This window comes from Arachis ipaensis, chromosome B9 (assembly GCF_059453495.1).
Source record: "Arachis ipaensis isolate K30076 ecotype BB chromosome B9, ASM5945349v1, whole genome shotgun sequence".
Classification (NCBI taxonomy): Eukaryota; Viridiplantae; Streptophyta; class Magnoliopsida; order Fabales; family Fabaceae; genus Arachis; species Arachis ipaensis.
The window spans coordinates 137,606,878-137,630,483 of record NC_142444.1 but is presented as its reverse complement, the minus strand read 5'-3'; the positions used below and the strand labels follow the sequence as shown (position 1 = coordinate 137,630,483).

At 34.9% G+C, this 23,606-nt stretch overlaps 3 protein-coding genes across 7 annotated transcripts; 1 reads left to right on the top strand and 2 right to left on the bottom strand.

Annotated features, from left to right (window-relative positions):
- Positions 1 to 285: 285 nt before the first annotated feature.
- NUP1 (nuclear pore complex protein) lies at positions 286 to 8,244 on the bottom strand. Its single transcript, XM_016319313.3, has 9 exons — positions 7,716 to 8,244; positions 6,529 to 6,578; positions 5,881 to 6,005; positions 5,206 to 5,410; positions 4,784 to 5,086; positions 4,617 to 4,703; positions 3,860 to 4,528; positions 3,211 to 3,725; positions 286 to 2,567 (listed from the first exon to the last, which is right to left on the bottom strand). The coding sequence occupies exons 1-9, from the start codon at positions 8,041 to 8,043 to the stop codon at positions 731 to 733; spliced, it is 4,119 nt and encodes a 1,372-aa protein (XP_016174799.1). The 5' UTR covers positions 8,044 to 8,244; the 3' UTR covers positions 286 to 730.
- Positions 8,245 to 9,342: 1,098 nt separating this feature from the next.
- Positions 9,343 to 11,615, top strand: UCP3 (Mitochondrial substrate carrier family protein). 2 transcript variants are annotated; one of them, XM_016321412.3, is made up of 3 exons: positions 9,343 to 9,658; positions 10,244 to 10,728; positions 10,877 to 11,615. In XM_016321412.3, the coding sequence occupies exons 2-3, from the start codon at positions 10,354 to 10,356 to the stop codon at positions 11,414 to 11,416; spliced, it is 915 nt and encodes a 304-aa protein (XP_016176898.1). In that variant the 5' UTR covers positions 9,343 to 9,658; positions 10,244 to 10,353; the 3' UTR covers positions 11,417 to 11,615. The 2 variants fall into 2 exon arrangements, with proteins under 2 accessions (XP_016176898.1, XP_020968449.1); XM_021112790.2 differs by having other exon boundaries at positions 9,343 to 10,728.
- A 343-nt stretch (positions 11,616 to 11,958) lies between these two features.
- Positions 11,959 to 21,265, bottom strand: LOC107619017 (putative E3 ubiquitin-protein ligase LIN-1). 4 transcript variants are annotated; one of them, XM_088499775.1, is made up of 18 exons: positions 20,796 to 21,265; positions 18,952 to 19,894; positions 18,771 to 18,825; positions 18,275 to 18,661; positions 18,071 to 18,150; positions 16,666 to 17,949; positions 16,252 to 16,396; positions 15,905 to 16,162; positions 15,506 to 15,815; positions 15,294 to 15,418; positions 14,738 to 14,857; positions 14,510 to 14,635; positions 13,660 to 13,782; positions 13,446 to 13,556; positions 13,129 to 13,272; positions 12,781 to 13,029; positions 12,417 to 12,450; positions 11,959 to 12,264 (listed from the first exon to the last, which is right to left on the bottom strand). In XM_088499775.1, the coding sequence occupies exons 2-17, from the start codon at positions 19,890 to 19,892 to the stop codon at positions 12,433 to 12,435; spliced, it is 4,476 nt and encodes a 1,491-aa protein (XP_088355901.1). In that variant the 5' UTR covers positions 19,893 to 19,894; positions 20,796 to 21,265; the 3' UTR covers positions 11,959 to 12,264; positions 12,417 to 12,432. The 4 variants fall into 4 exon arrangements, with proteins under 4 accessions (XP_088355901.1, XP_088355900.1, XP_016176706.1 ...); XM_088499774.1 differs by having other exon boundaries at positions 12,084 to 12,264; positions 12,394 to 12,450; XM_016321220.3 differs by having other exon boundaries at positions 12,084 to 12,450.
- Between the last annotated feature and the right edge of the window lie 2,341 nt (positions 21,266 to 23,606).

Below are 23,606 nucleotides of genomic sequence, written 5' to 3'. Positions count from 1 at the left end.
GACCTACATATAACAAAGTTAAATATATTCACAAAATCGGAACAACCCTACAAAGAATATATAATCAATGATAGAAACTAATTCATGACCTACATATAACAAAGTTAAATATATTCACACTAGTTCGAAGACATTTAAACGAATTTAGCATTCAAATATTTGCTAAATCCCTTTTTCATGAGGATTTAATTTAGCTTAATAGGAAAAAATGATAACGAAACTCAATTGTGGACTCAAAATCAAGAAGAGAACCGTGCATTCTCGCAAAATAAATGGCAAAACAAAGACCAGAACGCCTAGCGGTTATAATCATTTCACAGGTTGCTCACTTGGAACTGCAAAGTTACAACCAGCAAAGACATAAATCCATACCTAACTCTGATTATGTTACAAATAAGGACAATACAGGGATCTTTGTGAACATGATAACTGACCAAGACATCAACTCTGACCTAAAACCATTACAGTTCAGCACATTGTTTCACCATATTACTGTTACAAAATTGGGAAAACTTAGCCTTTCATTCTATAAGAATAAGGAAGTAAGGAAGGGAGAAAGAAGACTCTGAAAAGCCTGCAAATCTTGATTAGCTTTCAATAGCACTTTCATATTGCAAAGCCAACAGCAATATCCCGCAATCACTCTTTGGAGCATGTTTATTTGTTGTATGGTGCAGGTCTGCAGCACCACAGCAGTGCAGAAGTTACCATCTTCATAAACAAAGTAGTCTTACTTCTTCCGCATCTTGTTCTTAACTCTCACCATCCGTCGACCAGCCTTGTCACCGCCACCCGTGCCCAATGAGAAACTCCCACCTGCGTTGAACTCTTGACTGCCAGAGGCCTGAAATGGAGAAGGGCTCTGTGGAGCAGTATTCTGACCAAACTGGAAAGGACTGGCTCCTGATGGAGTTGATGCTCCAAATACAAAATTTGACTGAGCTGGTGGAGGTTGCTGACCGAATATAGGAGCTGCCGGCCCTGGTGGAGTAGCTTGAACTGTGTCCTCAGCCATACTGTCCTCCATACTCATCTGATCATTATTATTAACAGGAGTGGAACCAAATGAGAAGACAGGGTTAGGAGTTCCAAAGGCATTCTGACTGGAGGTAGAGGCTGCAGCTGAAGTGAATGAGAATTGAGGAGTTGATGCATTGTTGGTTGATAAAAACATCGAAGGTGAACTGGTAGACATAACAGAACCAGTGGATGCTCCAAAGGGTGAACTGCTAGAAGCAGCAGAAATGGCAGATGCTCCAAAGGAGAAGCCGGTCGAAGATGATGAACTAAATGTGGAACCAAATGGCGAGTTGTTGGGCTGCCATGTAGAAGAACCAAACAAACCAGTGCTTGTACCACCATTGGAGCTATTAGAGTTGGCTGCTGAGGATGAAGCCGAGGCACCAAGTCCAAAAGTCGAACCAGAATTGAAAATATTTGTGGCAGGACTTGAGGAAGAAAACAATGAACCCCCGGAAGAAAAGGATGAATTTGTGGCTGCACTGGAGGAAGTAAAAAAAGAACTTCCCGAGGAGGCTGTACTCTCAGTCAACCCAAAGGATGGGATTGCTGCAGATGAACCAAATGAACCCACAGAAGGAAAAGCTGTACCTGTGGCAGTAGCGGATGAGGTGAACAAAGAACTACCTGAAGAGCCTGCACTCCCAGTTAACCCAAAGGATGGAGACGATCCAGATGAACCAAACAAACTCCCAGAAGTAAAACCAGTACTTGTGGTGCCAGCACTCGATGAAGTAAACAAAGAACTCCCTGAAGAGGTTGTACTCCCAGCCAACCCAAAGGATGGAGTTGATGCAGATGAACCAAATGAAAGAGGTTGGCTCTGTGTAGAAGCCGCAAACTGACTATTATCAGGAGACACCTGAGCACCAAGAATCGAACCACTGCTAACAGTAGCACCTAGAACAGAACCCTGAGACTGACTATTTGACGAAGAGCTGACCCCAAAAATGCCACTACCAGTGCTTCCAACAGCAGCAGATGAGCTAGAAAAGGCAGAACTGCTAAGATTACCAACTCCTCCATCCTTAATACTCTTAGTTTCCAGAGGTTCTGTGCCAGAAGACGATACAGGAAAACCTGTTGAAAGGGAAGGAGTGGATCCAAATTTGAAAATGGAAGCAGTTGAACTTGAAGTCGAAGATGACACCAACGGGGTGGAAGAACTGCAATTGTTTGATGCAGTCATGGCAGCAGCACTGGTTGTCATTATGGAGCCAGCAGATGCAACAGCATTGCTAGTGCTGGTGCTGCTTGCTGCAAGGGATGAGCTACTGAATATATTTTGACTGGCAAAATTATTTGATCCAAGAGAAGAAAAGGGTGAAGACATTGGTGGGCTTAAAGCAATAGACCCATTATTTTGACTTGATGTTGAACTCTGGCCAAAAGTAAATATACTTGTGGGTGATGTTGATGTGACAGGAGAAACAGCAGGTCCAGATGACCTTACAGAAAATCCCATATCCTTGTTGGTCTCAGTACCACCTTTTTCAGACTCACGAACTTTGGGCCTAGAATCAGTTGTACCAGCAACTGTCGTTGAACTGCAATCAAGAGGAAGATTACACGAGTCATTTTAACACATTCAAAATACAAGATGTGATACCAAAGAACAGTTCAATCTACATTCGCTATGACATATTACAGAAATCAGACAGTACCATAGACCAAAATTTAAAAAAGGACAATAAAATGAAGGAAAGATATACTCCCAAGACCCAATGCGATCACTCATTCAGAGGCTGGGTTTTTTCTCCCCCAACAAAATGTAACAGAAACATATTAAGTGCCTAAGACATATTACCTCACCAAATCATAGCCGTAAATTTGCTATGATAGTTTTTATCTAATTCATCCAACAGAAACAATATAGTAAAACCTAGAAATGGAGTACAGTCAGACATACAGCATCTAGTAGGATGTGTTGGATGCATAAAACACTAGTTTTCTATATTCTTTTAAGAGTGAAAATTATGATTAACTAATAATTCTATTAGCAGGGGGTTCTCCAACCTACTAAGGATGAAATGACATTCAGTGAATAAGATGTGCAGCATTCAACATGTTCCCTAAAAACATCCTATAATTTCTCACAAACCCCCACACAAAATGACATAGACATATAAACAAATTGAAGAATTGCAGTAGAGGCTCTCTAAAAGGGTGTAACCAATTACATATACTAACCTGACAAAGTTTCCTGCCATTGAGTCAGATGCACCAAACTTCACAGGACTGAATCCTTCGCCAGGCGATGATGAACTAAATGGCACTTGCGGAACCTTTTCCAAACCAAATATGGGAGCTGATTTGGTTAGATTGTCTGCTGGAGCACCAGTAGCAGTGGACGAAACCACATTACTAGCAAAATTAAACATGGCAGGATTAGCAACAGACCCATTTGGGGAAGCAGGTTTCTCAGAACCAAAACTTATTTTTGTAGCTTCTGTAATTCCAACTGTAACTGGATTATTTGCCCCAGGGATAGATGGTGTTATAGATGTTGATATATCAACCTTCTCACCAACCCTAGTCGCAGCAGCCCCAACATAACCTTCACCATCAACTGCCAAATTTTTAGATCCTGTCAGAGAGGTAGTTTTCTCTGCCATAGCGATTGAGCCACTTGTTTCTTTCTCAGCAGCAGGAAAAGATGAGACAGCCCCATTAGGATATGCATCATCATCCAGGTCCAAGAAATCCTGAGTGAAGAATGACAAGAATATTGAATAATCAATGATCCAAGTTCAACCTATACCTCTAAATAATAAAAACACTTCATATCATAGTCTGTACTATAAAACAGTCAAATAGGAAGTAATACTGGTTCTCTTACCTCTTGCGCACTCATATGGAATGCACTCTTCTTCTGTGGATGGAAAGAAACGGAATTTATCATGCTAGAATCAACAGACTTTGCACTAGACATGAATTGGTTCTTTGGGTTTGTGGCATCTACATCAGAAGGAGCATTAAGCTTCAACGGACGATTTTCAACTGTGTCTTTCTGCAAGGTTAACTTCTGGGCACCAGGAAACAGATTTCCAACTTTTCCATCTAATTTATTATCTTGCATATTTTCCAGCAATTTTGATGAATCTACAGTTTCCATGCTACGAAGCGCCTGTCCTCTTAACATAGAAGGGGACAATTTCATTGGTGATATGTCATTCACCGTTGATAGCCTTGATTCAGATGATTTTTCTTTAGGGGAGACCAACTTATCAAGCTGCTGGAGTATTTTTGACGCCATCTCACTTGATTTTGTGGGTAAAGCGGGGAAGCTCGTACCAGGCTTACTGTCATTCACGTTCTCATCCATCAGAGTAGGATTCTGACTTGAGGATGATGGTTGCTGAGAATAATCACCGCCAGCTCCACTCCTAGCAATAGATAGAGAGCTGCTACCTTTAGAATATAGAAGATTAGACTTTTGACGGACTCTGCGTATAGGACCAACAGATCCTATATCATTATCCAATGTTAAACTGCTACGCTTTAATGCCTGCAGAAGTCGGGAAATAAAAACAAAATGAATTCTAGTAACATGCATAACACAAGAGAAAAGGGCATAAAACCAATAGTGCTTTTACCCCGGGTATGGATCCAGAAAGCATGCCTCGATCCAATGCAGACTGAGTAGATGATGACGGCTCACCATCAACAGCAAGCCGACCACCCTGAAAACACAAATATAGCAGATATAACAATTTCTCCAAGTGATATTATAATCTTAAGTGTCATTGAGAAAAAGGTAAACCTTGAGGGTTGACGTTACATAAGGTCGGGAATAAGGTGTCCGAGCCATACTATATATTGCAGACCGGCCACGAGATCTTGGGGTCACAAAACCATTTTCATGAACCGCAGCATGTCTAGTATTCCTCGGCACAATTGATGTAACAGATGAACTAAGAGAGAAATTTTCACTTTTCGGGAAGGTCAAATCATCCCTCCGAGCAGTACTTCGGACACCTAACATAGCTGCAGAAACCTTGGAAGGCCTACTCCCCATGTATGCCTTTGCAAGCTCTGCAGGTGAAGCAACATCCTCAATAGGAACCTAGTGACATTACATAGCAATCTATGTGAGAGGGAGCACAATTGATAAGCCTGTAGTTTATCAACAAAATCACAATTAGATGGCATCAAAGGAAAGAGTATGAGGACAAGTAATCATACACTTGAAGTGGCATATGGGGTTACAGCAAGATGCTTATCAACATTATCTAGAGGAAGTGTTTTGGGATACTCTTCCTTTGGTTCGCAAGGCAACCTTGGCTCCATGGCAATGTCCTTTTTCCTCTCCTCACCCTCTTGGGTAGGTGCATCAGGTGCATCCTCAGTTCTTGACCGCATAAGTGCTGTCAACCGGTCAACCTCAGATCTGTGGAACAGTAAAATTTTATCAAACAAAAAACCAAATAAAGAAAATACACCGTACAGGCGTACATAGGCAACAGGAAGAATGAAATTAGACCGATTGAAATGTTAACTTCAATTTACACAGGACATACAAAAATATATAGAGAAACAATAAATGTAAGATAAAATCAAAATCAGCCAATAAATGTAAGGTAGAATCAGATGTATCTTATGAACGGAAAAAAAAAAACTGTAAAAGAAAACCATTATACGAAAAGCGCAAATCAACAGAATGCAAAAGTGCACGAAGAATTCAAAAGAAGTTAATTAAATTGATTTTCAAAACTAAAAGTTATGTATAAAGCTTTTTATAAAATAAGATCACTGATTATACAAACACATAAACCATGAGGTAAATACGAATCAAGCTAGCTAACTGGTAGTTACTAAGAAAACAATAATTCCTCATTCACATGCTAATAATAAACTTACCTGGTGAAAGTCTTCTGCCTTAATAGTTTCTCAAGTTCAGATAAACTCTCTCCATCAGAACAAATAATCTGAACATCACTTTCATGATGTGCTACATATTGCTTGCCAGATGAATTGTTTCCAACCTGTTTCCACACAATATATAGGAAAACTAAATTCAATATGATAATTAAAATGATGTACAGGGCGAAATAAACAGTTCACCTCCAAGAACAATAACCAATGTAAATTTAAAATGATTATGCAACAAGCTACCCCTCGAGCTACCAATGAACATTTCATGGAACCCCTTACATCCAGATTGAAATTTAGCTATTGAAATAAAGAAATACCAAATGAGTACATAGTAATACTATTCTTAAAATTATTTTTATATTACAGAGAGAGGATTTAAAAAATGGTGCCAACTACAAAATTAACCATACACCAGGCATAACTTACCTGATACAAATTTATTATTCATTTATTATCATTTGGTACAAAATATCAACTTCAGATGCCACTAAAATACAGTATATAGTTAGAAAGAAAAGCATGTTCTAATACATGTTAGTTCAAAATCATTGCAAACCCGGGGGGAAAAAACAACCACACAAATTATGTTATATCATATTATAAAATTAACATATAAGAAGCATGCATACTTACAAATGGAGCTTCTTGATGATTATCCCGCAATACCTGTTCTGTTTCTGTGTCTAAAAAGAAAATGAAAAAAAAAGTCCGTAAATTGTAAGTTAGTGATTTACTTTATTAATTTATTTCACTTCAGACGATAGCAACCCAACAAAATATTTGGTAAATTCACAGAAAACTCGCAATAAATAAAGCAACTGTTCTGCCAGGGGCATAAAAGAGCAATATTGGATGGGAAATTTGAAACAAGTTAACAGATTTAGATCCATATTGAGCTATATTCCTAGCTTCCAGAGCAAAAAAATAGTTCAAGTGCAATGCAGCTCAAACAGTCATCAGAATCCCCCAGCTTCCACCAATGAAATGTTAAAAACTTGAGGTCAAAACACTTGTTTGGGGAAAACTTGTTGCAGAAAAAACACTTCAGGACAAAGACTCGAACGGAATACTAATTTTCTGTAATATTACCCATATCACGGTTTCGCAACAATTTATCACTATTTTTAGAAGAAAATGACAAACACTAAGAAATAGTCTTTGACTGGAGATCTTATGGACAAGGGTTTGAGATCTTATGATCAGCAATACAGACAGCAGAGTCATGATTGGAGACTGCAAGCACAAACTTTCTCTCACATTTAAGTAGAACAAGATAGCAAGGGGAAACTCATCGCAGTAAACGGGATATTCTATTGTCTGCCATTTCTCTTTCACTTTCAACGAACTATGTTTAATATTTCCATAAACGATGAAGACTAAAGCTCTATCCTTCTAGGCAAATCAACAAACCAAGCTCAAACCAACAATGAATAACTCGGTTACTTCAAAAGAGCATGATGAAAACAATCAGTAACCTACCCTCCGCCTTTAAGCGCTTTAAGGAACTGAAGACACCACCACGAAAACGACAACAATCAATTATTAATTTAAAACATTCAATGCCAGCAACCAAAGCTCGCATAAAAAGTTCCCCTCGTGAAATAACAAAACCCCAAAAAGCATAGCAAAAAGAAAAAACACCCAAAAACGAATAACCACTCAAATTTACAAAATTTAGGCAAGGAATTAAAAAATTACAAAACAGAGCAACCAATTCACAAACAAGCAATGAAACGAATGAATTGAGAAACCCTTCAATTAAAAGTAATAAACAAAATATTAGTTATTTAGATAAGGAGGAAAAAGAATAAAAAACAAACCTTTAGAGGAGGAAGGGTGAGAAGGAGGATTGGTAGGGGGAGGAGGAGGAGGAGGAGGTGGGGGAAGGCGTTTGCGGAAGATAGAGGAGAAGAAAGAGTTGGCGCTTTCAAAGATGAAGCGTTGTGCGGGATCGCGGATAAGCTTGTAGAACCATCCTTCATTATTTCTTTGAGCGGCGGCTGTAGGGTTTCTGAGGGAGTTGGGAGGACGATCATACGGCGTCGTTTGGGTCCTTCGGAAGGGGCGTTTTCGGAACTTCCCTCCTGTTCCCAACCCTTCTCCGTAAGGGTTCTTCTTGTTGTTCTCCTTCTCTTCTTCTGTCGCCATCAGAGAGAGAGAGAGTAGAAGAGGGAGAGTCTGTTGTTCGTTCGAAGCTCCAAGGACGCAAAGAAAGAGAGAAGGGAGAAGGGAGAGAGAAAGGGGAATTAGGGTTTTAAGCGAAGAGAGAGAGAGAGAGAGAGAATAATAGAGAGAGAATAAAATAAGAAAAAGTAGTAATAATTGTGAAAAATGAAAATGAAATCTTGGGAAAATGTTCAAACGAGAATGACACTTCCCTTTTGTAGGAGAAAAAAAAATTTAAAGAATTGAAAATTTTAATTAAAAAATTGTACTACTATCCCGTCTTATATATTTAGAAAATTGTTCTATTCTCTTCTCTCTTTTTTTCTCAATTTCCTGGAATTTTCTCCATGAGAGTGGTCCAGATCCAAAATCTAAAGAGCACAGTACGATATTTATTTCCTCAATTAATTTGGATTTTTTACATGGATGCCAAAATCTTTTGCATTACATTTATAGCAGTTTGATTATTCATAGTTGAATTTAATTTTAATATAATATTTTTTTTGTGACTTAATTTTTTTTTTAATATAATATGAGTATAAATAGTTTTACACTTTTTTTATTAATATGAGATGAGATTCGAATACGAAATCTTAAGTAAAAAAAGAAAATTATTATATTTGAATTATAGTTTTTTAGTATTAACCTGAATAATTATTTAAAAAATTAAAAAATAAATATGATTATATAACCGTATAAAATATTTTATATTATTAATACATTAAAATTAAATTTTTAATAGTTTGTTTTGTTATTCATATTTCATATTCATAGATAATACAATTTGATTTTATGAACTATTATACGTGTATATTAAAAAATTATCAAAAATTAGTTATCAATATAAATATATATTAAAAATAAATTAAATTATATATATTTAATAATTAATTTTAATATATAAATAATATTTTTGTTAATTTTATCAAATTAAAATAATATAAAAATTAAGTTATTTTTTTAAATAAGTATTAAAGATTTGTAATTTTAAATATTTAAAAATTAATTAATTGACTAAGATACAATTTTAAATAGGGATCAATTCTGCGACCTCCTTATCTTATCAAGTCAGAAATACCGTGAAAAGCAAGAACAAACAATACCATTTGGGATGAAATTTACAAACAATATATATATATATATATATATATATATATATATATATATATATATATATATATATATATATATATATATATATATATATATTATTTTTAAATAATTTATTTATAATTCTAAATTAGGAAATAGGAAAGATAATTTTTATTTAAATAAAAAAACCAAGAAGATAGTGAGCGCTTTTTTTTTCCTTTTCCGGCAAAAACAGATCTAAGAAACATGTCAGGGAAAAGTTTATTTGGGAAAGGAAATTAGGGTTTCGGAAAGCTGCCTTTTCGATTATTATTTTTCTCAATTGCTCCTTGTTCACAATTTTAACATGAAAATTTGAACCATTTATTACAATATACTGTATTATAATACATCTCTTTAACTCTCTATGATTGTTCTCGGTTCTCACTGTTCCTACGGTAGGAAAAAGGAACACGCTTGAGTTTAACGATTGTGTCATCATGAGCAGCCCCAAATGCTTTTTAAGGTGATTTTGAATACAATTGTCGAACCCTGTTTATGCCTGGATCCAATTGTCCTCTGTTTTTTGGTGATTGAAGATTGTGACTGTGTTGTTCTTGTTGATGATTAGTTTATACTACTAAATTAGATGGAAGAGCCTCACATTGATGTTTATGTTTATATGATAATTTTAGTTGGATTTCCCAGTTAATTATGAGTTTATCAAAGCATTGAATTTGATATTTGAGTTAAATGATCCTACTCCAATAACCCACTTTTTGGTTCTGTTTTGGAGCAAAATTTGGTATTACTCTCAATTTCTTGCAAATAAATGTGGCAACTGGAAAACAATGAATAGTTGCTCAATCCATATTTCTCAACTGATATAATATTTTTTGTTTCACCCTTCAAGTACCAGAGCAACACTGCATTTTATAAGAACAATGCAAAATCTTTGGCATGGTTTCTATATTCATTATCGTATATCAATCATTGCGTATGAGTTTCTGATCGCCCGGAAGGGTTCAAAACAAATCGTTTGGGTGCTGTAAATCGGTAACATGAATTTTGCTAGATGACTTTGTTTCTGATGAGTATCTCCCAAGTGCAGGTATCATTAGAGCCAAAAGATATCATTTAACTCATAACTGTCATGAGTTCGTGGGTTCCTCAATTGCCTCAAAACAGACTTGTAGGTATTTTTTCGTGAATCCTATAGCCATGAAATCAGGCCATCAACATGGTGGAGGTGATAATGCTCACACAAAGATCTTACTTACTTCACTGTCAGCCATGGTGGCTGAGACTACAACTTTCCCAATTGACCTGATCAAGACCAGGCTTCAACTCCATGGTGAGTCGCTTTCCTCAAGCCGACCCACTGGTGCAGTTCGAATAGCAGCAGAAATTATCCGTGAACAAGGTCCTCTTGGCCTTTACAAAGGCTGGTCTCCAGCAATCATAAGACACCTATTCTACACACCTATTCGAATTGTCGGGTATGAACATATGAGGAGTGTGGTTTCAGCTGATAATGCTTCACTCTCTATCTTTAGCAAGGCTCTTGTTGGTGGAATCAGTGGTTGCATGGCTCAGGTGAGAGCTACATGGTATGGATATGGCGCGCATTGTGATAAAATGCTATCTTACAGTGATGAATTTCCTGGTTCCAACAAACAGTAGATACAATTTTTTGGGAATATTCCTTGTTTTACCCATAAGGTTTTTACTCTTAGTTATACAGGTTGTAGCAAGTCCAGCCGATCTTGTCAAGGTGCGGATGCAAGCTGATGGCCGTATGGCAAGGCACGGTATTCAACCTCGATATTCGGGACCATTCGATGCTTTTGGGAAGATTGTTCAAGCCGAAGGATTGAAAGGGCTGTGGAAGGGTGTTTTGCCTAATGTCCAAAGAGCGTTCTTGGTGAACATGGGAGAATTAGCATGCTATGATCATGCCAAACAATTGGTTATCAGAAGCAGGATAGCTGATGATAATGTTTATGCCCACACATTAGCTTCCATCATGTCAGGTCTTGCGGCAACTTCTTTAAGTTGTCCAGCTGATGTCGTGAAGACTAGGATGATGAATCAAGCGGCCAAGGAAGGGAAAGTCTTGTATGTTAGCTCTCTTGATTGCTTGGTAAAGACAGTTAAAGTTGAAGGAATTCAAGCACTGTGGAAAGGATTCTTCCCGACATGGGCTCGGCTAGGTCCATGGCAATTTGTATTCTGGGTATCCTACGAGAAGTTCAGAAAAATTGCAGGGCTCTCTTCTTTCTGATGTAATGTTCTTACTCATAAAAATAGTCTTGTATTCATAAAAAACTCACAATTCAATGCACACACACCTAGATTCATTCCTTATATTTAAACTATTATAAGCCTTTCTATGTAGTTGCCTTGTATGGCTAATTTTCAAACTTTTAGTAATGGAAGAGTTACAATTTGTTATGAAGGTGATATATATTTTTCTTGTTCTACTGAATGATCATTGATCACTTATGTTTTGTATTATAGTACATCTTGTTAACCTACCTGAAAAATGGTAAAAGAGAGGAAAAATAAAATAAATCATCAGGGAGTGAACTTGCATTTAACATTAGTTAACTTGTGAGAAGCTATGCATGGTACTAACACTTCAAAATATATTAGACATTTATTCCTTGACCCTTGGATTCAAAGTTAACACTATGTTTATTTGAGAGGTAAAATAGCGAGAAAAATTTCATGGATGAGTTTCATCATTGATGTGTAAATTTAGACATGGTGCTTATTCACAAGTGTCCCTTTTTTTTAAATTTATTTAAGTGCATAGCTGAGTAATGGGGCGAAAATTCAGTGTTAAATTATTAATTATCATACTTTCAAGGTTCAAAATGCAATAATAATGATGTTAACTTTTATGGGATAGGAATATGCTCTATTTGGCCCCCAATATAGTATTGTGGTTGATTAAGGAATTTTCATTATAAGAATTGCTCATTTGTGAATCAAACACAGTTGTGGTGGACCAAACATAGATCTTGTATCAAAGTTTCACTTCAAAATTGTCTTGGTCTCACTTCATAGTTGGAATTTGATGTTTTTTCCCACATACTATATAGCTCAATCTGCACATGCTCCATTAACCTTCAACAAAGAATATCTTATTTAGATAGTATAATCAAATGAACAATACTCTTAACTATTGAATTCCTATGAAACGTGCAAGTAGAGTAAATGACCATCATATGAGATGCTCATAAACAATTCATTTACATGTGGCAAAAGGATTATTATACTTTTTGTTTCATGTGCTTAATCCAAGGCCCAAACCTGCAAACCATGGAGAAAATGGGATTACTTGGAATGAATAGCTAAATTCTCTGCCAAAAAACAAACAAAGAAAGAAGGATGCGTTTGGTTTGTATTTTTATTTTCTGTTTTCATTCTTAGTGTTTTCTGTTTTTAGGATTTTGTGAAGGAAAAGGAGAAAATGGGTAGTGAAAACAAAAAAAAGGATTATATCATTTTCATTGTTTTCTCTTTTTTCTTCACAAAATTCTGGAAATAGAAAATACTGAAAATGAAAACAGAAAATAAAAATGCAAATCAAATGCATCCTAAGTTCTAGTATCATGATTACTGTAATGATCAAGAACTAACCTGGATCTTTCCATCAGAGGAACCAACAAAAAGCATCATACCATCCGCATCTGATACTAATGATGTGATTTTTGTGTTACCACCAGCCATTTTGATGGAAGCAACCCGGGTGAACTTATCTTTCAGCCAAACCTCAATGGTGCCGAACTTCGTACCTGCAAATATGAAGTCATTGTTGATGGCTACACGATGGATGTCGAGTCCAGTCGATAGTGATCCTACTACCATTTTGGTGGAGAGTGAAAATATCTGACATCAAAAAGTTATTCAAGCTTAGCAAGAAATTTTTTTATTTGTAATGATGAGAATAACATGATTGGTATAGGATTAGAAATGGCATGTATGCACCTTTCCTGCAGTTGCATCAACAGAAGATCCACAGGCATAGAGGAAACCATCATGAATTTGAAGGGCGTGTATGGTTTGTTTTCCCAATAATTTTCTTGTACCAGAGAAGAATGAATATGATGTATGTTTGGACAAGTCAACCTCCTGAACATGTTCACTAAATTTTGTGATGGAAATTTTCCAACAGAAGCCTTGCATGTTTTTATAGAATTAAATTATTTGGATCTCAACTCCATATAATCTATATTGGTTGGTACTTGTTACATTTTATCTTAAGGAACTGCAAGAATATGAAGCTACTGAAGAATGATGCATACCTGAATGCTGTAACCGGAGCAGCCGCAATACAATTTGTTGCCGGCAACAGCAAGGCATTTCACATACTTGCTGAAATTGATATGCTTTGGAGCCTCTGACCAATTATAAACCTGTAATTAACATCTGAAGTTCTTATTAATCATACCCTTTTTACGATGAAACTGATTTTCTATTTGATTTGATTTGTTCAAGCAACATATATAGTTGGCTTGCCTTGGCTCCAGTTCCTTGAGACACATAGCATGCCAATCTAGCATTTGCTGTTAACTCATACACTGCCTCCTTCACATCATGAACATCTATACATATAATCTCATTGGCTTTGATAGTCCAAACCTTCACATAAAAGTCTTATTGATTAGTTCATACTGAATAATATGATTGAAGTAGTTCCCTGAGATGCAAGAAGTAATTTGGAAGTTATCAAGATGGCAAATATTGCTAAGATATTGGTCTTCAATCATTGCAGTTTCCACAAGAAAATGCCCTGCTATTTTCTATGTGAAGTAAACTCATTTTGGTCTTGCTTATTTCAGTGAACTTTATCAATATAATTAGTATTTACTCTTAGACCTAAGTTTAGTTGTTTATAAAATAGATCTCAACCAGAAGAAAGATGAAAATAAAAAAAAATCTCATTTTACATTCATAAAAATAAATATTAATAATACATGAATAAGATAAAATATATAATAAATTAAACATATTCTAAGTAGTCATAAAGTTTGATAATGATATTATACGGTTTGAATTGGATTAGATCAGTTGTAAAAAGTCGATCTGAAATCTGATCCAATTTGAGTGGTTTGTGAAAGATGGAATTCAGTTCAATCTAAATTATTATAATTTGATTGGTTTTCTGTTTGAATTGGATGAGCGGTTTGGTTTGGATTGGATTTCAACATCTCTAAGTTACAGGGACTTAAAATACAAAATTTTAAACTACAAGGAGCTTGAAAATTAAGTACTTCTAGAGCTATTTAACTTTTTTTTAAAAATAAAAATTGATTAGTCAAACATAAGACTAGTTTTCATGATAACAATTAACAAGAAGGTAGTTTACCCGGATGGTTTTGTCTAAGGAACCACTGTAGAGTCTATCACCTGAAGAGCACAGAGAAGTTACAGCTTTTGTGTGCTCGCGAGTTTCTTGAATGATTCTTGGTATTCTCTTCCTTGCATCCCATACCTGTTATTCAACATATTAAGTGATAGTTTTTCAAGAAAGAATGGCAGCCAAACATGGAATTCAGTCACACTTTTCTATTGGTTAGGACACCCTACACCCTACCTTGATAGTTCCATCAGAGTGTCCACTCAAGACCTGACCATTCAGATAAAGCAAAGAAAGAACTTCTCCGTTTGAGCTCAAATCTAACTCAACAACCTCTTTACAACTCCACAACTCAGTCTGCGAAATAGAGATTTCTGTTAGTTACTTTTTCCAAATGTGTAGCTTGACCACTATGGTAATTTCTATGGTCAAAGAAGGTCCCCGTGTAAATAGTTTTACTATATACATGATAGATGATAGGACTCAATGACATTATCTTATCTATGTAGCCGACTCAAACTAGTGAAATAAGGGTTTGTTGTTGTTGTTAACAAAAATAACATACATTTATCAAAGTTTATGTATCAAATTTGCATATTTAACAAAGTTTTAGGGGGAGGGCGAATGATTTGCACATAACCCAAAGTTTAGGAAAGTTTAATCAAGTTGATTTGCACATTTTTAAGGTTTAAAGGCTAAAGTGCACATGATGTAAGATTCAGGGTATAAAGTCCAATTAACCCTTAATATATTGCACGTAATGAATAATATCATGAATCACCATTTGACTCACCACATCAACAGATTTTAAGTTTAGTAAGATTCTCATAATATCAACTGCTGCAGCTGAATGTTTCTTTAGCTTCCTCAGTGTTCTATAAATGCTTTTAGCATAGCCTCCAAGTGCTTCATGAGCAACTGAAACATCATAAGTTTTCAGTTGAGAATTCCTTTGTTTGATAAAATGACACAGATAATGTCCATAATTATTATAAAAATACCTACTTGGATCACTAATGAAAGTATTCAAAGCTAGGTTAGCAAGAATCTTTTCCTCCATGTTCTTTGATGACAGTAGAACATTTATGAATTCGTCAAGCAATGACTCACGAGCAACGTCCCTTATACCGGTGTCAGGAAGCGTAGAGAGCATGTGTGTAATCCATGTGGCCAGAACAAGGCAAGATTTTGCCATCTCTAGGGAAGTACTCCTTAAGCATTCTTCCAATGCTTTAAATATTGAACCATTTTCATGGTTGCAAAGTACAAATGCAACCCTTTTCTGCCAAGAATTCAATGCATTTTTCTCATCCTCCTATGCAAGAAACATTTGTGTCAGTTGGAGAAAAACAAATCAACAATTTTTCAAACAAAAGAAAATCTAAATGCCTCATAGCTCCTAACCATTGTTTCCACCAAATCATTGTCACGTTGTCCCAATTGTTCGGCCTTCATTAAAGCGTTGTAAGGCTGATCGAATCCTGCGATCTTGAGCAACCAGGCTTCAGTATATGACTTTCCTGAGGAAGTGACATGTCCAATAAGATATAGTAAAGCATCTAAAGCCTTAATTTGAGTATTTGAGAAGTCTTTTTGCCAAAGTGCTTCAATTAGTGTCTCTACAGCTTCTTCCCTATAAATGCTCATCTTTCGTGGCTCCACCTAAAGATTTGACAAGATAAAAAATGCTGAGATGACAAGAGAGCATAAACTACATTTATGTAACAAGAAATTGGTTTCCAAAGACTGACCAGAAGATCAAGCTGGAGAAGAAGACTGGCAACAGCAAGCTGATGCTCCATTGGAGCCATCTGAAGATATACAAGAAACGTATGCATTGTACTAAATGCTCCTTCATCCTTGATTATCTGTAAGATTTGGTTGCAGAAAGTTCTCCTAATGATAACAATATGAAAATGAAAACATAAATAAATGGATTGAAGAAGGAATTGGAATAGACGTACATCTTCTTGCAAACAACACCTTCCCATGTCAACATAATAAAGTACTCAAATAAATAAGGTTTCTCTCATGTTCTAGCAGAAAACATTGACACACTAGATTCTGCTTGTAAAGGAACAACTGTATTTCACTTGAAAAGTAATTAGAAAGGAAGGAAGATTTTATTTGCTTGCGATACAAGTAAGCTGCAAGCTTTTAGTTACCTATTCAATTGAACCAGCTCGGAGAGAAATTCTGCGCAGACGCCTTTCACACTATCATTTCCACCATGAAATAATTCAAGAACAGGAGACAATTCGACTCGACTTGCTATCAAGTTCTTGCAACTTCTTTCAGCTTGCATACAACACAAAAGTATGGAAACAACAGACGTCCTTACCTCCATCCTCTCTAAATATTTTACCAATGCCGGAATTCCATTTGCTGAAATAACACTCAAAGCATTAAGGGACCTGCTGTATTCATCCCCTCCGGCTAATATTTGTTCAAGAATTGCTATGGCGGCATCTTTCGGGTCCATAACTAATTGAAAATCATCCAACTCCTCATTTTTGTTCTGAATCACTTGGACTAGAGACGGTATAAGCTCATGGGCTGATAGCTGAGCAAAAACTGGTCTTAGCTGATAAATCAGAAGTGCTGCCTCAGCCAAACCATTCTTGAGCAGAGCAGCCAAACAATCAAAATCAGAATCTACACTGTTAAGTATCTCTCCGACACTTTCGTCTAGAAAAATTAGCTCTGTAAGGATGTAAATTGTTGTCCTCAGAACTTCTCCATTCAGAGAAGCTGAAAGTATTTCCATTAAACCGTTTATGACAGTTGGTTTTGATAAATAAGAATGAATCTGAGGATCACTCTTTGCATCCTTCCATGATCTAGCAATTTCCAATACAGCTTCTTCACATTCTTGTAAGTTTTCTGATGTGCAGAGACTTGAAATGTATGGTTTCATGGAATTCATGATTGTTTCAACTGCAGCTTGAGATAGCACACTAGTTGGAGATGTTGCAGCAACCTGTATAAATCTCTTGCTCCTTTGTATGATATAATCCTCTTTGTTCTTATGAGTCATTGAGTCGGGTGTTCTTTGTAAAATGGACAGCATTGAGTTGTCTTTCAGCAATGGAGAACAAGAAGAACCCCTTGGTGTGTTAGTGTTAGAATTTGAGAACTCCTGAGCTAGTTCAGGATGTTGTTCCTTCCAGGATGTTATCAATCTCTTCAAAACATAGTTTGTTTTGGGTAACATGCTTGCGGATAGAGGCTGTCGCGTGATGGGGCATGTTGTGTTTCCTGTTTTAAGCCATTCTTGAATAGCTTTTCTTTCATAGGTCTGGCCTGTTTCAAGGGTAACAGGATCACAAAATATCTGACCTGTGATTGGACATACAAAATCTTTTGGCGGCTTTGATCCGGTAGTCTGCTTCTCTAATTTGGGCAATGAAATGCAGCCATGATATCCCTCATCACTTTCACAAAAAGAACTGCATCCAAAGATATTGAAGCACTAAGAAACCTATAATGATTATTACTTATCAAATGCTCTATGCTATGCATAAGAACTATATAATTAAGAGCATCATAGAACATATTAATATAGTTTACCTGTCATTTAGCACCAGGCTATCCTCATTTTCATAACTCATACATGGAATTCGATTATAGTCTTTCTTCTTAATGTTCACCTATATTCCAAAGAAAAATTACAGTCTTCAACATAAAAATTGATAATCACATTCACACTTAGCAATAATAGAAAGTTAATAGTATTATTAACATATGGGGTCATAGATATCATAAGAGGCACACCATCATTTCATGATCAGAGTTCATAATGTGATCAGTGCTCAGGTCTGGTGATGATGTTAAAGAGTCAGAAATGATCGAATCCCTTAAACGACTAGACAATAAGCGCAAGTACTTCGGCTCTCTTTTGCTGCGCATATGAGGATTTAATGACGAATTGTCTTGAGGAGTTCTTGGAGAGTCCAAGGGAGAGGAGATACTAGGAGAGTATATTTTACTCCTTTGGTTTGATAGATGCACTTTTGGCTCAATATTGTCGTCCTTGATCGCCTTCCTTTCAGGCGAGAAAACATTATTTTTGTTAGGAGAACCCACAGATGCATCATCAAGATCAGAATCTGAATCTTCTTCATTTTCATTTTCATTTTCATTCTCTTCAATGATGCTCTCCTACATATCATAAATTATCATAAGGGCTATACACTTATGCTACTTGAGAACCATGAATCTAAAGCTATAGATATTATTTGCAATAAAAATATAATTAACTCTCTTTCACCTTAGTACCCCATATAGATGAGTTTTCCACCTTGGAATGGCTCGATGGTTTATCTCTGTTGAAAATTTGAAATTCAGCATCCAAAAAGGTACATGCATAGTAGGCTCAAATGAAGTAAAAATTTTCACTGAAAATGGAACACATGCACACAGAATTTACATTTTGGTGCATGAAATACTACCTGGTTTTTTCATTTACACCATCTTTTGGCATTGACATCAAAGAAAAGCCAGCACTCTTAGGCAAAATCGGACCGAATTTCACATAATCTGGAACCGACCTGCTCAACTCATGCAAAGGAGTCATTGGCGGCTCAGCAATTGGCAACATGGGAACAACCTTCTTGCCTGAGGTAGTGGAATCAGAGTTCATGCAGTCCTTATAGTACTTTGCATATAGCCGCGTGTTCTCGTCCAAAGACTCTCCATAAAGCTGCTCCAGTTTTTGCAACTTATCTAACTGATTTGGCCTCAGAGAGAATACCAAGGATTCATTGAAAAGTTGATCAAAATCAGCTGTGACTGAAAAATCAGAAGTTTCAGGTATTACTTCCATCATAAGTTTGTGCCTCTCCTCTGAATACCACCCTACAATAGAGCTCATGTGTGGAAGGAACAGAGTTTTCCAGAGTTCTGGAGCAAAGTCAATCCGAGTGAAAAAAGGATCAACGATGAACATGTCAATGGCATGAAGAACACAATTCTGAATGTTGTTCCTCAACTTCCATAGGTATGATAGGTTCAAATGTGCCCAAGCTGAAAGGTAGAAGTTTGGCACTCCAGCAGTCTTTTGCTTAGGATTCAGCATTGCACAAACTTGCAGCATCTTCTCAGCATAATCGAGTCTCGCAAGCTTAGTTTCCGTGTTATAGGTATTGATAGCTTCTTCAAGCGCCTCGATACCCCAATCAAGATTTGCTAACACTGCTTGATCAGAGTACTCTACCTCAGTGTCTTTTTCAGAACTTCCATCTTCAGCTGCTAACCTCTCTGCACACTGTTCTTTGTGCTGAGCTCTTAGTTCTTTGTCGATTAATCGATCCTGAATGAAACTATCGATGGTTGTTGTCAAGATTCTAACAATATCCTTTTGGTCCATTGTGAATCTGAAGTTCCCTGCCATATCTAAAATGACATCACAACAAAGAAAGCCTCATGGAACATTCTTCAAACAGTTGGAGATCAACATGTAAAGAACCAAATTCATTATCTGTAAAGACACTTGAGTGTACAAGAATACTCCAACTATTTCATAAATCTATATAGCAATCCAAAAATATAAATGGAATCTAATGCAAACAACAAAGTTCACATCAGAACTCAGAAAGGTTTAGAATATTCAAGATTAATGAGTATACATGAATTCGAGCAACACACAACGTGATCCTCCACAATTCGAAAAGGAAAAATATAGGTAACCAATAACATTTTTGAACAATGTGTGAACAATGTGAATTAATAGAGTTAAAAGAATAAATTAATCTTAAATTTAATTAGTAGCATTAAATTAGGATGTAGTGTATTTTTATTTAATTGGTGGTTGTTAACGTTGTTAAAAATGGTCATTGTTTACCTAGCACTTCCCATTCGAAAATTCCTAATCACTTGGATGGTTGGAGACCGACTAGAGATTTTTGAATTGTAGAGAGGCGCTTTGTCTTTTGGACAAATGATAAGGATCCAAAAGGGCATTTACTATATGAATTCACCAATTGCTAATATTTGAAAAACAAAGGTAACATTCATCTACTACCCAAAAAAAAAGAAATTAAAATTAGAAATTCATATTGGCATGCACGTTGACAAACTAAGAGACTTAAAACAATGAACTTATCTTTTGGACCTAATAAAATTAAGCTACCACTTCAAAAACCACTCAATAACTCATAATTATATATGATCGTCATACATAAAACTCAGAATCTAAAAAGATACTATAGAATCAAAGCATTCAACCATTCATCCCCCTGACTCTAATGAAAATTTTTCAAACTTGGCCAAGTCTTTGACCTTATCTCTTCCTAACCTTTTTGTTATACTCTGATCCTTCACAAGATTTCCACTCACACCCCACCTCCGGCGAGGGTGTCGTAGCGCACGTGCTGGCAAATAAACAGTTGAATGATGAAGGTGAAGCACTGTATATGAAGATGCTATATATATTGAAGTTGCACTGTTGAACAATTCAAATTACTTGACAAGAAGCTTTTGACTTTTGCTTTGATTTTGATCAATGAAAACAGGACTAATAATAAGACATCATGTTAATTCAAAGCCAGGTTCTTGGAGGAAACTAGACAATAATTTCTAAAGAGAAGAAGAAGAAGAAGAAGAAGAAGAAGAAGAAGAAATCAGTGGAAGCCAGGAACATAGAAGACTTATGTGCTTTCTAAATTGTATAAAAATTGTGCAGAGTTGGAAGTAGCCATTGCCGGCATTGGATATGTGTGTGTGATGACAGAAGCAAAGCGCGGACCAAGGAATATGTCTTATTATAATATCATGCAAAGGTTAAGATACTTAATATTGCTATTATTTTTATGGGATGATTATGATTATTAATTAAATATTATATGGTTTTTTATTTATTTATTGGTATGTTAGGAAAAAACAAGTCAAAAATTAATTTGTCGCGCATTTAAATTCTATTTAAAAGTCTATTATTAGCTAATAATTTACTATATGCACAAAGTTAAATTCGAATTCTGATACTTGTTTAAGCAGATGAGTGAGTTGACCACTTGATCAACCCAAGTTCGTTAGAAAGAGAAACTAACTAGCAACCATTGTTGGCCACTTGGCCTTTTGGTTTGAAGGTATGGAAAGTTGAAAAGTGAAAACACTTAACAGTGCTGCTTTCATTGGTGTTTATTGTTTGCTTGAAAGTGTGTACGTAAACCGCAGAGCAAAACATAGTTTTTCAGCTATTTCCAATTAGGGCGATACATGGTGGTTTCTATAAGTTTAAAAAAAATAAAAACACATAAAAAATATTTTTTTATATTTTATTTAATTATAAATTAAATATAAAATAGAATAAATTAAAAAAATATATTTTACTTTTTTCCTCACATAAATTTATAAAAAAATATAATGATAAAATATTTAATTCAAAAAATTAATAAAGATAATAAATAAAAAATAAATAATAAGTTGTATCATTCAATAATATTTTTTTTGTCAAAAAAAATACAAAAATATACTAATTTAATATTTTAAGACATAATATTTGTATCCATGGTTTTGTATCTCTATAACTTTGTCTTTGTATCTCATGCTTATAGATAGGCACATTTTTAGATATTTCTAATATTTAGTTTTGGTTACATTTTATTTTAGGTCTCACAAGATGCCACATAAATAAATATAAGATCTTATATCAGAAATATTAATTTGATACTTAATGTGAGATTTGTCACTTCAATATTTGGTCTCAACTCAATTTAAATTTTATATTATTTTTATTGTAAAAAATAACCAAAATATAAAAATTATAAAACTACACAATTAATAATTATATACCATATTTAAAAGATATTATACACTAATAAAAATATACTTTAAAATATTATTTAAATAACCATAACAACATTATAAAACACATTATATGTTTGAGACATTACATATTTTGACTCATTGAATTTGAAAAAAAAATTACAATAAAAAAATAAAAATTTTGGAGATGTGAAAATTAAGAACTTTGTGCATTTAGATTGGAAGAGAAATTAAAATTTTGTAAATAATTAAAAAAATATTAAGTTGAATTGGGTTGGATCTATTTTTTATTAAATTGATAAAAAGATAACAAAAAATAAAATAATGAAATGCAGAAATACAACTGAGTATATTCTATATATCTTATTTAGTTTGATTGAACTTTTGTCATTGTACGTTACAATAACAATATTCAAATGTTTATTTAATGGGTTATATAAGTGATAGTATTCAATTGGTCTTTTTTTTAAATAATATAGTTTTTTTTACTAATATTAAATATTATTTTAAATAACATATCTAATACAAATTTTAATTTTAAATTAATTTAATTATTGTATATATCAAAAATAATATCCAAAAAATATCATATTAGAGTTGCTCTTAAAAATATAGACACTATAATACATATTCGTTATTTGTTTAGTAAAACACATATTTTAGATGGATAAACTAACACACAACCACACATAACATAATACATGTATTTACTGTTTTGGCAAAAAGTTGGGACATAAATATTATTAGATATGAAAATGAAACACATTTTCCAGGCGAAAAAATTGTTACTAATAATAAATGTGTTTATGTTTACTTATAAGTATCTTAACAACCAAACAAATTATATATATGTGTGTGTGTGTTTTTTTTTTTTTTTGTTATACATACTTATTCACTCACACATGCTAAAAGTTTTTTATACTACAATCAAACTATATTATTGCTAGGAATAAAATTTGTTATCATATATGAGACTGTTTTGCTTCATTTTTGTCAATTTTAATAGAATGTTGAATCAAACTTATATCTAACATTTTAATTTAGGGAGCAAATATAACTCTTTTTATAAGAGAAAACTCGACCTAAAATTTATTAAACGTGTGTGTCAAACAATGAGTTAATACTCATTTTGGCCCCTGAAATTGTCGAGCGGACTCAATTTGGACCCCGAAATTTATAGTTACCCAATTAAAACCCTGAAATATTGAATCGTGACCCACGTTTGCCCTCGTAGCTATCTCCGTTAACGGAACGCTGATGTGGCACGTTAAATTGACACGTAGGAAAGTATAAAACGACGCCGTTTTATGTTCCCTCCCAGTTTTAACTCAATGTGACGTCG

Excerpts from the sequence above, each read along its gene's own strand:
- LOC107619017 (XM_088499775.1), bottom strand. The coding sequence starts at position 19,892 with ATGGCAGGGAACTTCAGATTCACAATGGACCAAAAGGATATTGTTAGA. Across the intron at positions 16,163-16,251 it reads TTCTCCAGCTTGATCTTCTG|GTGGAGCCACGAAAGATGAG; the intron begins GTCAGTCTTTGG and ends TCAAATCTTTAG. Across the intron at positions 13,273-13,445 it reads GCTCCGGTTACAGCATTCAG|GAGGTTGACTTGTCCAAACA; the intron begins GTATGCATCATT and ends GAACATGTTCAG.
- NUP1 (XM_016319313.3), bottom strand. The coding sequence starts at position 8,043 with ATGGCGACAGAAGAAGAGAAGGAGAACAACAAGAAGAACCCTTACGGA. Across the intron at positions 6,006-6,528 it reads ATCATCAAGAAGCTCCATTT|GTTGGAAACAATTCATCTGG; the intron begins GTAAGTATGCAT and ends GTGTGGAAACAG. Across the intron at positions 4,704-4,783 it reads ATGTAACGTCAACCCTCAAG|GGTGGTCGGCTTGCTGTTGA; the intron begins GTTTACCTTTTT and ends TTGTGTTTTCAG.
- UCP3 (XM_016321412.3), top strand. The coding sequence starts at position 10,354 with ATGAAATCAGGCCATCAACATGGTGGAGGTGATAATGCTCACACAAAG. Across the intron at positions 10,729-10,876 it reads TCAGTGGTTGCATGGCTCAG|GTTGTAGCAAGTCCAGCCGA; the intron begins GTGAGAGCTACA and ends TTAGTTATACAG.